Raw genomic sequence first — 16,385 nt, 5'->3', positions numbered from 1 at the left:
ACCAGGTACAAGGTACACACTCTCGCAACTCGACCAACGTTGTCTACCTGATACACTGCAGGAAAGGATGTCCCAAGGGATGGTGCACTGGGGAGACCATGCAGACGCTACGACAACAGATGAATGAACATCGCTCGACAATCATCAGGCAAGACTGTTCCCTTCCTGTTGGCGAACACTTCAGCAGTCACGGGCATTCGGCCCCTGATCTTTGGGTAAACGTTCTCCAAGGCAGCCTTCATGACACACGACAGCACAGAGTCGCTGAGCAGAGACTGATAGCCAAGTTCCGCATACATGAGGACGGTCTCAACTGGGACCTTGGGTTCATGTCATATCATCTGTAATCCCAAAACTTGCCTAGGCTTGCAAAATCTCACTGACGTCCTGTCTGGAGACAATACACATCTCTTTAACCTGTGCTTAACGCTCTCTCCACTCACATTGCCTGTACCTTTAAGACTTTATTACCTGTAAAGACTCTCATTCCAACCATTATTTTGTAAATTGAGTTTGTGTCTATATATGCTGTGTTTGTGAACAGAACTCCCACTCACGTGACAAAGGGGCAGTGCTCCAAAAGCTAGTGGCTTTTGCTACCAGATAAACCTGTTGGATTAAACCTGGTGTTGTGAGACTACTTACTGTGTGTAGAGTTTGCACGTCCTCCCCGTGTCTGTGTGGTTTTCCTCCAGATGCTCCGGTTTCCTCCCACAGTCGAAAGATGTGCGGGCAATATGGATTGGCCATGCCAATCAGGGAGGCTAGCAAGGGTAAATGCATGCGGTTGTTGGATAGGGTCTGGGTGAGATTGTGGTCGGTCCAGGCTTAATGGGCCAAATGGCCTGCTTCTGCACTGTAGGAGATTCTAAGACTATTGGCAACTCTGTAATTTCACCTTCTCCACCCCATCAGTTTGTTTGCTGCTGAAACAGTTAACCACATCTTTGTTAGCTCCAGACTAGACTAGGTGGCCTCCATGTCTGCTTCCTCTCCCAAGGCCAGTTCACCTAAACCTCACTTTACATCATAATAAAAGCAAACTACTGTGGATGTTGGCAATCTGAAGTAAAAATAGAAAATACTAAATTAATTCAGCAAGTCTAGCAGCATCTGTGGAGAGAGAAAAACCGTTCTTAGTGTCAATCAACTTGAAACATTCACTGATGTTTCTGTCTCCACAGATGCTGCCAGACCTGCTGAGTTAATCCAGCATTTTCTTCTGTTTTATCTCATCGTACATCATGTTCCATTCACCTTCCACCCTCCCTTTTAAATCTTTCTCCTCTCACTTTAACTCTGTGCCCCCTAGTTTTCAATTCCTCTTCCCTGGGGATAAGACTACGTTCATCCTGTCTCTGTCCCTTATGATTTTATACACCACAATGAGGTCACCTCTCATTCTAGTCCCACTAATCCTGGGGCGTCCTCGTAAATCTTCTTTGTGTTCTTTCAGTTTATGTCTTTCCTATAACACGGTGACCAAAACTGTGCCCAGTACTCCAAGTGCGGCCTCATCAATAACTTATACGACTGTAACATAATGTTCCAACTTGTATAAATGTCCTGATTGATGAAGGCCAGTGTGCTAAATGCCTTCTTCACCACTCTGTCTACCTGTGACGCCGTTTTCAACAAACTCTAGACTTTTAAACCATCTCCCAAAACCTTTAGTTTCTTTATGAATCTCCCACCCAACAGCTACTCTGGTTGTCTTACTCAAATAGTTAAACCGTAGCTTCAACAACCTCAGCAGCGACTCCACAATCCCAACTGCTGACTCTGCCACTTTTCAACTTACAGACTGGTTACAAATCTACTTCATCAACCAAGCATTCACCCTTCTGAATATCGCCTCCTTTGATCTGCAGTCCAATTGTTCCTCTATGAATTGCCATGGGAGACATATCAACAGCAGAGCACTATACCAGTGCAAGTAGTAGTTAATGTAATAACATGAGGAATTGTCAAATGCCAAAAGCTAGTGTATTTTTACAACAAAACTTACACTGTCCCATGGAGCCTGATTTGGGGCGGCACACTGTTAGCACTGCTGCCTCACAGCACCAGAGACCCAGGTTCAATTCCTGGCTTGGGTCACTGTCTGTGTGGAGTTTGCATGTTCTCCCCATGTCTGCGTGGGTTTCCTCTGGGTGCTCCATTTCCTCCCTCAGTCTGAAAGACGTGCTGGTTGGGTGCGTTGGCCAAGCTCAGTGTACCCGAACAAGCATGGAGTGTGGCGACTAGAGCGTTTTCACAGTAACTACATTGCAGTGTTAATGTAAGCCTCCTTGTGACATAAAATAAACTTTAAAAACTTTTCTTCCCACATCCCAACTCACATCAGATGCACTTCACTCTATCATACATTTCATCTCCCACAGCTCATGTACAAGCAGGACAATAATTGATTGGCCTTTCCTCAAATCTGTGGCCCTTCTCTGCCCAAAAGGAGTGGAAGTTGAAAGTCTCTTCCAAAGTGAGTCTGAATTTTATAATATTTGGGTGGTTTTATGTCAGTTCATGTTGTGTAATGTGCAAACACTTCCTAACATGCTGGATTGTCTTTTAGATGAATGTTTCATTTCTGTCTCTAATAGGAGACATGACAGAATTACTGAACTTCGCAAGGCAAAGAGGCTGCTGGGAATTCTTAGCAGAGACAAACCAACAGATGCTATTGGCTTGTTTACTGGATGAAACAAATGAGGTGAGATCCAGTGTGACTCACTCACTGGGGAGTTTATTCTGGGTCAGTGTGACTCACTGGGGAGTTTATTCCGGGTCAGTGTGACTCACTCACTGGGGAGTTTATTCTGGGTCAGTGTGACTCACTCACTGGGGAGTTTATTCTGGGTCAGTGTGACTCACTCACTGGGGAGTTTATTCTGGGTCAGTGTGACTCACTCACTGGGGAGTTTATTCTGGGTCAGTGACTCACTCACTGGGAGTTTATTCTGGGTCAGTGTGACTCACTCACTGGGGAGTTTATTCTGGGTCAGTGTGACTCACTCACTGGGGAGTTTATTCTGGGTCAGTGTGACTCACTCACTGGGGAGTTTATTCTGGGTCAGTGTGACTCACTCACTGGGGAGTTTATTCTGGGTCAGTGTGACTCACTGGGGAGTTTATTACTGGGTCAGTGTGACTCACTGGGGAGTTTATTCCGGGTCAGTGTGACTCACTCACTGGGGAGTTTATTCTGGGTCAGTGTGACTCACTCACTGGGGAGTTTATTCTGGGTCAGTGTGACTCACTCACTGGGGAGTTTATTCTGGGTCAGTGTGACTCACTCACTGGGGAGTTTATTCTGGGTCAGTGTGACTCACTCACTGGGGAGTTTATTCTGGATCAGTGTGACTCATGGGGAGTTTATTCTGGGTCAGTGTGTCTCACTCACTGGGGAGTTTATTCTGGGTCAGTGTGACTCCCTGGGGAGTTTATTCTGGGTCAGTGTGACTCACTCACTGGGGAGTTTATTCTGGGTCAGTGTGACTCACTCACTGGGGAGTTTATTCTGGGTCAGTGTGTCTCACTCACTGGGGAGTTTATTCTGGGTCAGTGTGACTCACTCACTGGGGAGTTTATTCTGGGTCAGTGTGACTCACTCACTGAGGAGTTTATTCTGGGTCAGTGTGACTCATGGGGAGTTTATTCTGGGTCAGTGTGACTCACTGAGGAGTTTATTCTGGGTCAGTGTGACTCACTCACTGGGGAGTTTATTCTGGGTCAGTGTGACTCACTCACTGGGGAGTTTATTCTGGGTCAGTGTGACTCGCTCACTGGGGAGTTTATTCTGGGTCAGTGTGACTCACTCACTGGGGAGTTTATTCTGGGTCAGTGTGACTCACTCACTGGGGAGTTTATTCTGGGTCAGTGTGACTCGCTCACTGGGGAGTTTATTCTGGGTCAGTGTGACTCACTCACTGGGGAGTTTATTCTGGGTCAGTGTGACTCACTCACTGGGGAGTTTATTCTGGGTCAGTGTGACTCGCTCACTGGGGAGTTTATTCTGGGTCAGTGTGACTCACTCACTGGGGAGTTTATTCTGGGTCAGTGTGTCTCACTCACTGGGGAGTTTATTCTGGGTCAGTGTGACTCGCTCACTGGGGAGTTTATTCTGGGTCAGTGTGACTCACTCACTGGGGAGTTTATTCTGGGTCAGTGTGACTCACTCAGTGGGGAGTTTATTCTGGGTCAGTGTGACTCACTCACTGGGGAGTTTATTCTGGGTCAGTGTGACTCACTCACTGGGGAGTTTATTCTGGGTCAGTGTGACTCACTCACTGGGGAGTTTATTCTGGGTCAGTGTGACTCACTCACTGGGGAGTTTATTCTGGGTCAGTGTGACTCACTCACTGGGGAGTTTATTCTGGGTCAGTGTGACTCACTGGGGAGTTTATTCTGGGTCAGTGACTCACTCACTGGGAGTTTATTCTGGGTCAGTGTGACTCACTCACTGGGGAGTTTATTCTGGGTCAGTGTGACTCACTCACTGGGGAGTTTATTCTGGGTCAGTGTGACTCACTCACTGGGGAGTTTATTCTGGGTCAGTGTGACTCACTCACTGGGGAGTTTATTCTGGGTCAGTGTGACTCACTGGGGAGTTTATTACTGGGTCAGTGTGACTCCCTCACTGGGGAGTTTATTACTGGGTCAGTGTGACTCCCTCACTGGGGAGTGTATTCTGGGTCAGTGTGACTCACTGGGGAGTTTATTCCGGGTCAGTGTGACTCACTCACTGGGGAGTTTATTCTGGGTCAGTGTGACTCACTCACTGGGGAGTTTATTCTGGGTCAGTGTGACTCACTCACTGGGGAGTTTATTCTGGGTCAGTGTGACTCATGGGGAGTTTATTCTGGGTCAGTGTGACTCACTCCCTGGGGAGTTTATTCTGGATCAGTGTGACTCATGGGGAGTTTATTCTGGGTCAGTGTGACTCACTCACTGGGGAGTTTATTCTGGATCAGTGTGACTCATGGGGAGTTTATTCTGGGTCAGTGTGACTCACTGGGGAGTTTATTCTGGGTCAGTGTGACTCACTCACTGAGGAGTTTATTCTGGGTCAGTGTGACTCACTGGGGAGTTTATTCTGGGTCAGTGTGACTCACTCACTGGGGAGTTTATTCCGGGTCAGTGTGACTCACTCACTGGGGAGTTTATTCTGGGTCAGTGTGACTCACTCACTGGGGAGTTTATTCTGGGTCAGTGTGACTCACTCAGTGGGGAGTTTATTCTGGGTCAGTGTGACTCACTCACTGGGGAGTTTATTCTGGATCAGTGTGACTCATGGGGAGTTTATTCTGGGTCAGTGTGACTCACTCACTGGGGAGTTTATTCTGGATCAGTGTGACTCATGGGGAGTTTATTCTGGGTCAGTGTGACTCACTGGGGAGTTTATTCTGGGTCAGTGTGACTCACTCACTGAGGAGTTTATTCTGGGTCAGTGTGACTCACTGGGGAGTTTATTCTGGGTCAGTGTGACTCACTCACTGGGGAGTTTATTCCGGGTCAGTGTGACTCACTCACTGGGGAGTTTATTCTGGGTCAGTGTGACTCACTCACTGGGGAGTTTATTCTGGGTCAGTGTGACTCACTCAGTGGGGAGTTTATTCTGGGTCAGTGTGACTCACTCACTGGGGAGTTTATTCTGGGTCAGTGTGACTCACTCACTGGGGAGTTTATTCGGGGTCAGTGTGACTCACTCACTGGGGAGTTTATTCTGGGTCAGTGTGACTCGCTCACTGGGGAGTTTATTCTGGGTCAGTGTGACTCACTGGGGAGTTTATTCTGGATCAGTGTGACTCATGGGGAGTTTATTCTGGGTCAGTGTGACTCACTCACTGGGGAGTTTATTCTGGGTCAGTGTGACTCACTCACTGGGGAGTTTATTCTGGGTCAGTGTGACTCGCTCACTGGGGAGTTTATTCTGGGTCAGTGTGACTCACTGGGGAGTTTATTCTGGGTCAGTGTGACTCACTCACTGGGGAGTTTATTCTGGGTCAGTGTGACTCGCTCACTGGGGAGTTTATTCTGGGTCAGTGTGACTCACTCACTGGGGAGTTTATTCTGGGTCAGTGTGACTCATGGGGAGTTTATTCTGGGTCAGTGTGACTCACTCAGTGGGGAGTTTATTCTGGGTCAGTGTGACTCACTCACTGGGGAGTTTATTCTGGGTCAGTGTGACTCACTCACTGGGGAGTTTATTCTGGGTCAGTGTGACTCACTCACTGGGGAGTTTATTCTGGGTCAGTGTGACTCGCTCACTGGGGAGTTTATTCTGGGTCAGTGTGACTCACTGGGGAGTTTATTCTGGGTCAGTGTGACTCACTCACTGGGGAGTTTATTCTGGGTCAGTGTGACTCACTGGGGAGTTTATTCTGGGTCAGTGTGACTCACTCACTGGGGAGTTTATTCTGGGTCAGTGTGACTCACTGGGGAGTTTATTCTGGGTCAGTGTGACTCACTGGGGAGTTTATTCTGGGTCAGTGTGACTCACTCACTGGGGAGTTTATTCTGGGTCAGTGTGACTCACTGGGGAGTTTATTCTGGGTCAGTGTGACTCACTCACTGGGGAGTTTATTCTGGGTCAGTGTGACTCACTCACTGGGGAGTTTATTCTGGGTCAGTGTGACTCGCTCACTGGGGAGTTTATTCTGGGTCAGTGACTCACTCACTGGGGAGTTTATTCTGGGTCAGTGTGACTCGCTCACTGGGGAGTTTATTCTGGGTCAGTGACTCACTCACTGGGGAGTTTATTCTGGGTCAGTGTGACTCACTCACTGGGGAGTTTATTCTGGGTCAGTGACTCACTCCCTGGGGAGTTTATTCTGGGTCAGTGTGACTCACTGGGGAGTTTATTCTGGGTCAGTGTGACTCACTCACTGAGGAGTTTATTCTGGGTCAGTGTGACTCGCTCACTGAGGAGTTTATTCTGGGTCAGTGTGACTCACTGGGGAGTTTATTCTGGGTCAGTGTGACTCACTGAGGAGTTTATTCTGGGTCAGTGTGACTCGCTCACTGAGGAGTTTATTCTGGGTCAGTGTGACTCACTCACTGGGAAGTTTATTCTGGGTCAGTGTGACTCACTCACTGGGGAGTTTATTCTGGGTCAGTGTGACTCACTCACTGGGGAGTTTATTCTGGGTCAGTGTGACTCACTCCCTGGGGAGTTTATTCTGGGTCAGTGTGACTCACTCCCTGGGGAGTTTATTCTGGGTCAGTGACTCAGTCACTGGGGAGTTTATTCTGGGTTAGTGTGACTCACTCACTGGGAAGTTTATTCTGGGTCAGTGTGACTCACTGGGGAGTTTATTCTGGGTCAGTGTGACTCGCTCACTGGGGAGTTTATTCTGGGTCAGTGTGACTCACTCACTGGGGAGTTTATTCTGGGTCAGTGTGACTCACTCCCTGGGGAGTTTATTCTGGGTCAGTGTGACTCCCTCACTGGGGAGTTTATTCTGGGTCAGTGTGACTCCTTCACTGGGGAGTTTATTCTGGGTCAGTGTGACTCACTGGGGAGTTTATTCTGGGTCAGTGTGACTCACTCCCTGGGGAGTTTATTCCGGGTCAGTGTGACTCACTCACTGGGGAGTTTATTCTGGGTCAGTGTGACTCCCTCACTGGGGAGTTTATTCTGGGTCAGTGTGACTCACTGGGGAGTTTATTCTGGGTCAGTGTGACTCACTCACTGGGGAGTTTATTCTGGGTCAGTGTGACTCACTCAGTGGGGAGTTTATTCTGGGTCAGTGTGACTCACTCACTGGGGAGTTTATTCTGGGTCAGTGTGACTCACTGGGGAGTTTATTCTGGGTCAGTGTGACTCACTAACTGGGGAGTTTATTCTGGGTCAGTGTGACTCACTCACTGGGGAGTTTATTCTGGGTCAGTGTGACTCACTAACTGGGGAGTTTATTCTGGGTCAGTGTGACTCACTCACTGGGGAGTTTATTCTGGGTCAGTGTGACTCACTCACTGGGGAGTTTATTCTGGGTCAGTGTGACTCACTAACTGGGGAGTTTATTCTGGGTCAGTGTGACTCACTCACTGGGGAGTTTATTCTGGATCAGTGTGACTCGCTCACTGGGGAGTTTATTCTGGGTCAGTGTGACTCACTCACTGGGGAGTTTATTCTGGGTCAGTGTGACTCACTCACTGAGGAGTTTATTCTGGGTCAGTGTGACTCACTCACTGAGGAGTTTATTCTGGGTCAGTGTGACTCACTCACTGGGGAGTTTATTCTGGGTCAGTGTGACTCACTCACTGAGGAGTTTATTCTGGGTCAGTGTGACTCACTCACTGGGGAGTTTATTCTGGGTCAGTGTGACTCACTCACTGAGGAGTTTATTCTGGGTCAGTGTGACTCACTCACTGGGGAGTTTATTCTGGGTCAGTGTGACTCACTCACTGAGGAGTTTATTCTGGGTCAGTGTGACTCACTCACTGGGGAGTTTATTCTGGGTCAGTGTGACTCACTCACTGGGGAGTTTATTCTGGGTCAGTGTGACTCGCTCACTGGGGAGTTTATTCTGGGTCAGTGTGACTCACTCACTGGGGAGTTTATTCTGGGTCAGTGTGACTCACTCACTGGGGAGTTTATTCTGGGTCAGTGTGACTCACTCACTGGGGAGTTTATTCTGGGTCAGTGTGACTCACTCACTGGGGAGTTTATTCTGGGTCAGTGTGACTCACTCACTGGGGAGTTTATTCTGGGTCAGTGTGACTCACTCACTGGGGAGTTTATTCTGGGTCAGTGTGACTCACTCACTGGGGAGTTTATTCTGGGTCAGTGTGACTCACTCACTGGGGAGTTTATTCTGGGTCAGTGTGACTCACTCACTGGGGAGTTTATTCTGGGTCAGTGTGACTCACTCACTGGGGAGTTTATTCTGGGTCAGTGTGACTCACTCACTGGGGAGTTTATTCTGGGTCAGTGTGACTCACTCACTGGGGAGTTTATTCTGGATCAGTGTGACTCATGGGGAGTTTATTCTGGGTCAGTGTGACTCCCTGGGGAGTTTATTCTGGGTCAGTGTGACTCACTCACTGGGGAGTTTATTCTGGGTCAGTGTGACTCACTCACTGGGGAGTTTATTCTGGGTCAGTGTGTCTCACTCACTGGGGAGTTTATTCTGGGTCAGTGTGACTCACTCACTGGGGAGTTTATTCTGGGTCAGTGTGACTCACTCACTGGGGAGTTTATTCTGGGTCAGTGTGACTCACTCACTGAGGAGTTTATTCTGGGTCAGTGTGACTCATGGGGAGTTTATTCTGGGTCAGTGTGACTCACTGAGGAGTTTATTCTGGGTCAGTGTGACTCACTCACTGGGGAGTTTATTCTGGATCAGTGTGACTCGCTCACTGGGGAGTTTATTCTGGGTCAGTGTGACTCACTCACTGGGGAGTTTATTCTGGGTCAGTGTGACTCACTCACTGGGGAGTTTATTCTGGGTCAGTGTGACTCACTCACTGGGGAGTTTATTCTGGGTCAGTGTGACTCGCTCACTGGGGAGTTTATTCTGGGTCAGTGTGACTCACTCACTGGGGAGTTTATTCTGGGTCAGTGTGTCTCACTCACTGGGGAGTTTATTCTGGGTCAGTGTGACTCGCTCACTGGGGAGTTTATTCTGGGTCAGTGTGACTCACTCACTGGGGAGTTTATTCTGGGTCAGTGTGACTCACTCAGTGGGGAGTTTATTCTGGGTCAGTGTGACTCACTCACTGGGGAGTTTATTCTGGGTCAGTGTGACTCACTCACTGGGGAGTTTATTCTGGGTCAGTGTGACTCACTCACTGGGGAGTTTATTCTGGGTCAGTGTGACTCACTGGGGAGTTTATTCTGGGTCAGTGTGACTCCCTGAGGAGTTTATTCTGGGTCAGTGTGACTCACTCACTGGGGAGTTTATTCTGGGTCAGTGTGACTCACTGGGGAGTTTATTCTGGGTCAGTGACTCACTCACTGGGAGTTTATTCTGGGTCAGTGTGACTCACTCACTGGGGAGTTTATTCTGGGTCAGTGTGACTCACTCACTGGGGAGTTTATTCTGGGTCAGTGTGACTCACTCACTGGGGAGTTTATTCTGGATCAGTGTGACTCATGGGGAGTTTATTCTGGGTCAGTGTGACTCACTCACTGGGGAGTTTATTCTGGATCAGTGTGACTCATGGGGAGTTTATTCTGGGTCAGTGTGACTCACTCACTGGGGAGTTTATTCCGGGTCAGTGTGACTCACTCACTGGGGAGTTTATTCTGGGTCAGTGTGACTCACTCACTGGGGAGTTTATTCTGGATCAGTGTGACTCATGGGGAGTTTATTCTGGGTCAGTGTGACTCACTCACTGGGGAGTTTATTCTGGGTCAGTGTGACTCACTCACTGGGGAGTTTATTCTGGGTCAGTGTGACTCGCTCACTGGGGAGTTTATTCTGGGTCAGTGTGACTCACTGGGGAGTTTATTCTGGGTCAGTGTGACTCACTCACTGGGGAGTTTATTCTGGGTCAGTGTGACTCGCTCACTGGGGAGTTTATTCTGGGTCAGTGTGACTCACTCACTGGGGAGTTTATTCTGGGTCAGTGTGACTCGCTCACTGGGGAGTTTATTCTGGGTCAGTGTGACTCACTCACTGTGGAGTTTATTCTGGGTCAGTGTGACTCACTCACTGGGGAGTTTATTCTGGGTCAGTGTGACTCACTGGGGAGTTTATTCTGGGTCAGTGTGACTCGCTCACTGGGGAGTTTATTCTGGGTCAGTGTGACTCACTCACTGGGGAGTTTATTCTGGGTCAGTGTGACTCGCTCACTGGGGAGTTTATTCTGGGTCAGTGTGACTCACTCACTGTGGAGTTTATTCTGGGTCAGTGTGACTCACTCACTGGGGAGTTTATTCTGGGTCAGTGTGACTCACTGGGGAGTTTATTCTGGGTCAGTGTGACTCATGGGGAGTTTATTCTGGGTCAGTGACTCACTCACTGGGGAGTTTATTCTGGGTCAGTGTGACTCACTCAGTGGGGAGTTTATTCTGGGTCAGTGTGACTCACTCACTGGGGAGTTTATTCTGGGTCAGTGTCACTCACTCACTGGGGAGTTTATTCTGGGTCAGTGTGACTCACTGGGGAGTTTATTCTGGGTCAGTGTGACTCATGGGGAGTTTATTCTGGGTCAGTGACTCACTCACTGGGGAGTTTATTCTGGGTCAGTGTGACTCACTCAGTGGGGAGTTTATTCTGGGTCAGTGTGACTCACTCACTGGGGAGTTTATTCTGGGTCAGTGTGACTCACTCACTGGGGAGTTTATTCTGGGTCAGTGTGACTCACTCACTGGGGAGTTTATTCTGGGTCAGTGTGACTCGCTCACTGGGGAGTTTATTCTGGGTCAGTGTGACTCACTGGGGAGTTTATTCTGGGTCAGTGTGACTCACTCACTGGGGAGTTTATTCTGGGTCAGTGTGACTCACTGGGGAGTTTATTCTGGGTCAGTGTGACTCACTCACTGGGGAGTTTATTCTGGGTCAGTGTGACTCACTGGGGAGTTTATTCTGGGTCAGTGTGACTCACTGGGGAGTTTATTCTGGGTCAGTGTGACTCACTCACTGGGGAGTTTATTCTGGGTCAGTGTGACTCACTGGGGAGTTTATTCTGGGTCAGTGTGACTCACTCACTGGGGAGTTTATTCTGGGTCAGTGTGACTCACTCACTGGGGAGTTTATTCTGGGTCAGTGTGACTCGCTCACTGGGGAGTTTATTCTGGGTCAGTGACTCACTCACTGGGGAGTTTATTCTGGGTCAGTGTGACTCACTCACTGGGGAGTTTATTCTGGGTCAGTGACTCACTCCCTGGGGAGTTTATTCTGGGTCAGTGTGACTCACTGGGGAGTTTATTCTGGGTCAGTGTGACTCACTCACTGAGGAGTTTATTCTGGGTCAGTGTGACTCGCTCACTGAGGAGTTTATTCTGGGTCAGTGTGACTCACTGGGGAGTTTATTCTGGGTCAGTGTGACTCACTGAGGAGTTTATTCTGGGTCAGTGTGACTCGCTCACTGAGGAGTTTATTCTGGGTCAGTGTGACTCACTGGGGAGTTTATTCTGGGTCAGTGTGACTCACTGAGGAGTTTATTCTGGGTCAGTGTGACTCGCTCACTGAGGAGTTTATTCTGGGTCAGTGTGACTCACTCACTGGGAAGTTTATTCTGGGTCAGTGTGACTCACTCACTGGGGAGTTTATTCTGGGTCAGTGTGACTCACTCACTGGGGAGTTTATTCTGGGTCAGTGTGACTCACTCCCTGGGGAGTTTATTCTGGGTCAGTGTGACTCACTCCCTGGGGAGTTTATTCTGGGTCAGTGACTCAGTCACTGGGGAGTTTATTCTGGGTTAGTGTGACTCACTCACTGGGAAGTTTATTCTGGGTCAGTGTGACTCACTGGGGAGTTTATTCTGGGTCAGTGTGACTCACTCCCTGGGGAGTTTATTCCGGGTCAGTGTGACTCACTCACTGGGGAGTTTATTCTGGGTCAGTGTGACTCCCTCACTGGGGAGTTTATTCTGGGTCAGTGTGACTCGCTCACTGGGGAGTTTATTCTGGGTCAGTGTGACTCACTGGGGAGTTTATTCTGGGTCAGTGTGACTCACTCACTGGGGAGTTTATTCTGGGTCAGTGTGACTCACTCAGTGGGGAGTTTATTCTGGGTCAGTGTGACTCACTCACTGGGGAGTTTATTCTGGGTCAGTGTGACTCACTGGGGAGTTTATTCTGGGTCAGTGTGACTCACTAACTGGGGAGTTTATTCTGGGTCAGTGTGACTCACTCACTGGGGAGTTTATTCTGGGTCAGTGTGACTCACTAACTGGGGAGTTTATTCTGGGTCAGTGTGACTCACTCACTGGGGAGTTTATTCTGGGTCAGTGTGACTCACTCACTGGGGAGTTTATTCTGGGTCAGTGTGACTCACTCACTGAGGAGTTTATTCTGGGTCAGTGTGACTCACTCACTGGGGAGTTTATTCTGGGTCAGTGTGACTCACTCACTGGGGAGTTTATTCTGGGTCAGTGTGACTCACTAACTGGGGAGTTTATTCTGGGTCAGTGTGACTCACTCACTGGGGAGTTTATTCTGGATCAGTGTGACTCGCTCACTGGGGAGTTTATTCTGGGTCAGTGTGACTCACTCACTGGGGAGTTTATTCTGGGTCAGTGTGACTCACTCACTGAGGAGTTTATTCTGGGTCAGTGTGACTCACTCACTGGGGAGTTTATTCTGGGTCAGTGTGACTCACTCACTGAGGAGTTTATTCTGGGTCAGTGTGACTCACTCACTGAGGAGTTTATTCTGGGTCAGTGTGTCTCACTCACTGGGGAGTTTATTCTGGGTCAGTGTGACTCACTCACTGGGGAGTTTATTCTGGGTCAGTGTGACTCACTCACTGGGGAGTTTATTCTGGGTCAGTGTGACTCACTCACTGAGGAGTTTATTCTGGGTCAGTGTGACTCACTCACTGGGGAGTTTATTCTGGGTCAGTGTGACTCACTCACTGGGGAGTTTATTCTGGGTCAGTGTGACTCCCTGAGGAGTTTATTCTGGGTCAGTGTGACTCGCTCACTGAGGAGTTTATTCTGGGTCAGTGTGACTCACTGGGGAGTTTATTCTGGGTCAGTGTGACTCGCTCACTGAGGAGTTTATTCTGGGTCAGTGTGACTCACTGGGAAGTTTATTCTGGGTCAGTGTGACTCACTCACTGGGGAGTTTATTCTGGGTCAGTGTGACTCACTCACTGGGGAGTTTATTCTGGGTCAGTGTGACTCACTCACTGGGGAGTTTATTCTGGGTCAGTGTGACTCACTCAGTGGGGAGTTTATTCTGGGTCAGTGTGACTCACTCACTGGGGAGTTTATTCTGGGTCAGTGTGACTCACTGGGGAGTTTATTCTGGGTCAGTGTGACTCACTGGGGAGTTTATTCTGGGTCAGTGTGACTCACTCACTGGGGAGTTTATTCTGGGTCAGTGTGACTCACTGGGGAGTTTATTCTGGGTCAGTGTGACTCACTAACTGGGGAGTTTATTCTGGGTCAGTGTGACTCACTCACTGGGGAGTTTATTCTGGGTCAGTGTGACTCACTAACTGGGGAGTTTATTCTGGGTCAGTGTGACTCACTAACTGGGGAGTTTATTCTGGGTCAGTGTGACTCACTCACTGGGGAGTTTATTCTGGGTCAGTGTGACTCACTCACTGGGGAGTTTATTCTGGGTCAGTGTGACTCACTCACTGAGGAGTTTATTCTGGGTCAGTGTGACTCACTCACTGGGGAGTTTATTCTGGGTCAGTGTGACTCACTCACTGAGGAGTTTATTCTGGGTCAGTGTGACTCCCTGAGGAGTTTATTCTGGGTCAGTGTGACTCGCTCACTGAGGAGTTTATTCTGGGTCAGTGTGACTCACTGGGGAGTTTATTCTCGGTCAGTGTGACTCGCTCACTGGGGAGTTTATTCTGGGTCAGTGTGACTCACTGGGGAGTTTATTCTGGGTCAGTGTGACTCCTTCACTGGGGAGTTTATTCTGGGTCAGTGTGACTCCCTCACTGGGGAGTTTATTCTGGGTCAGTGTGACTCACTGGGGAGTTTATTCTGGGTCAGTGTGACTCACTCACTGGGAAGTTTATTCTGGGTCAGTGTGACTCACTCAGTGGGGAGTTTATTCTGGGTCAGTGTGACTCCCTCACTGAGGAGTTTATTCTGGGTCAGTGTGACTCACTGGGGAGTTTATTCTGGGTCAGTGTGACTCACTCACTGAGGAGTTTATTCTGGGTCAGTGTGACTCACTGGGGAGTTTATTCTGGGTCAGTGTGACTCACTCCCTGGGGAGTTTATTCTGGGTCAGTGTGACTCACTCACTGGGGAGTTTATTCTGGGTCAGTGTGACTCACTCCCTGGGGAGTTTATTCTGGGTCAGTGTGACTCACTCACTGGGGAGTTTATTCTGGGTCAGTGTGACTCGCTCACTGGGGAGTTTATTCTGGGTCAGTGTGACTCACTCCCTGGGGAGTTTATTCTGGGTCAGTGTGACTCACTCACTGGGGAGTTTATTCTGGGTCAGTGACTCACTCACTGAGGAGTTTATTCTGGGTCAGTGTGACTCACTGGGGAGTTTATTCTGGGTCAGTGTGACTCACTCACTGGGGAGTTTATTCTGGGTCAGTGTGACTCGCTCACTGGGGAGTTTATTCTGGGTCAGTGTGACTCGCTCACTGAGGAGTTTATTCTGGGTCAGTGTGACTCACTCACTGGGGAGTTTATTCTGGGTCAGTGTGACTCACTGGGGAGTTTATTCTGGGTCAGTGTGACTCACTCACTGGGGAGTTTATTCTGGGTCAGTGTGACTCACTGGGGAGTTTATTCTGGGTCAGTGTGACTCACTCACTGGGGAGTTTATTCTGGGTCAGTGACTCACTCACTGGGGAGTTTATTCTGGGTCAGTGTGACTCATGGGGAGTTTATTCTGGGTCAGTGTGACTCGCTCACTGGGGAGTTTATTCTGGGTCAGTGTGACTCACTCACTGGGGAGTTTATTCTGGGTCAGTGTGACTCGCTCACTGGGGAGTTTATTCTGGGTCAGTGTGACTCGCTCACTGGGGAGTTTATTCTGGGTCAGTGTGACTCACTCACTGGGGAGTTTATTCTGGGTCAGTGTGACTCACTGGGGAGTTTATTCTGGGTCTGTGTGACTCACTCACTGGGGAGTTTATTCTGGGTCAGTGTGACTCACTCACTGGGGAGTTTATTCTGGGTCAGTGTGACTCACTCACTGGGGAGTTTATTCTGGGTCAGTGTGACTCATGGGGAGTTTATTCTGGGTCAGTGTGACTCACTCACTGGGGAGTTTATTCTGGGTCAGTGTGACTCACTCCCTGGGGAGTTTATTCTGGGTCAGTGTGACTCACTCACTGGGGAGTTTATTCTGGGTCAGTGTGACTCACTCACTGGGGAGTTTATTCTGGGTCAGTGTGACTCGCTCACTGGGGAGTTTATTCTGGGTCAGTGTGACTCACTCACTGGGGAGTTTATTCTGGGTCAGTGTGACTCACTCACTGGGGAGTTTATTCTGGGTCAGTGTGACTCCCTGGGGAGTTTATTCTGGGTCAGTGTGACTCACTCCCTGGGGAGTTTATTCTGGGTCAGTGTGACTCACTCACTGGGGAGTTTATTCTGGGTCAGTGTGACTCACTCACTGGGGAGTTTATTCTGGGTCAGTGTGACTCACTCACTGGGGAGTTTATTCTGGGTCAGTGTGACTCGCTCACTGGGGAGTTTATTCTGGGTCAGTGTGACTCACTGGGGAGTTTATTCTGGGTCAGTGTGACTCACTGGGGAGTTTATTCTGGGTCAGTGACTCACAC

General features: G+C 49.1%; 1 protein-coding gene across 5 annotated transcripts in view; it reads left to right on the top strand.

Annotated features, from left to right (window-relative positions):
* Positions 1-16,385, top strand: part of LOC145356032 (tRNA (32-2'-O)-methyltransferase regulator THADA) — a 177,160-nt gene that overhangs the window by 62,426 nt on the left and 98,349 nt on the right. For all 5 annotated transcript variants that reach the window (XM_080208620.1, XM_080208618.1, XM_080208617.1 and 2 more), the window contains exon 13: positions 2,601-2,710. In XM_080208620.1, the coding sequence (XP_080064746.1) occupies positions 2,601-2,710 (110 nt within the window). The remainder of the gene's footprint in view (positions 1-2,600; positions 2,711-16,385) is intronic.

The sequence above is a fragment of the Carcharhinus amblyrhynchos genome, chromosome 20 (genome assembly GCF_965287045.1).
Source record: "Carcharhinus amblyrhynchos chromosome 20, sCarAmb.v2.hapA, whole genome shotgun sequence".
NCBI classification, from domain to species: Eukaryota; Metazoa; Chordata; class Chondrichthyes; order Carcharhiniformes; family Carcharhinidae; genus Carcharhinus; species Carcharhinus amblyrhynchos.
This window is presented reverse-complemented; position numbering and strand designations above follow the sequence as displayed.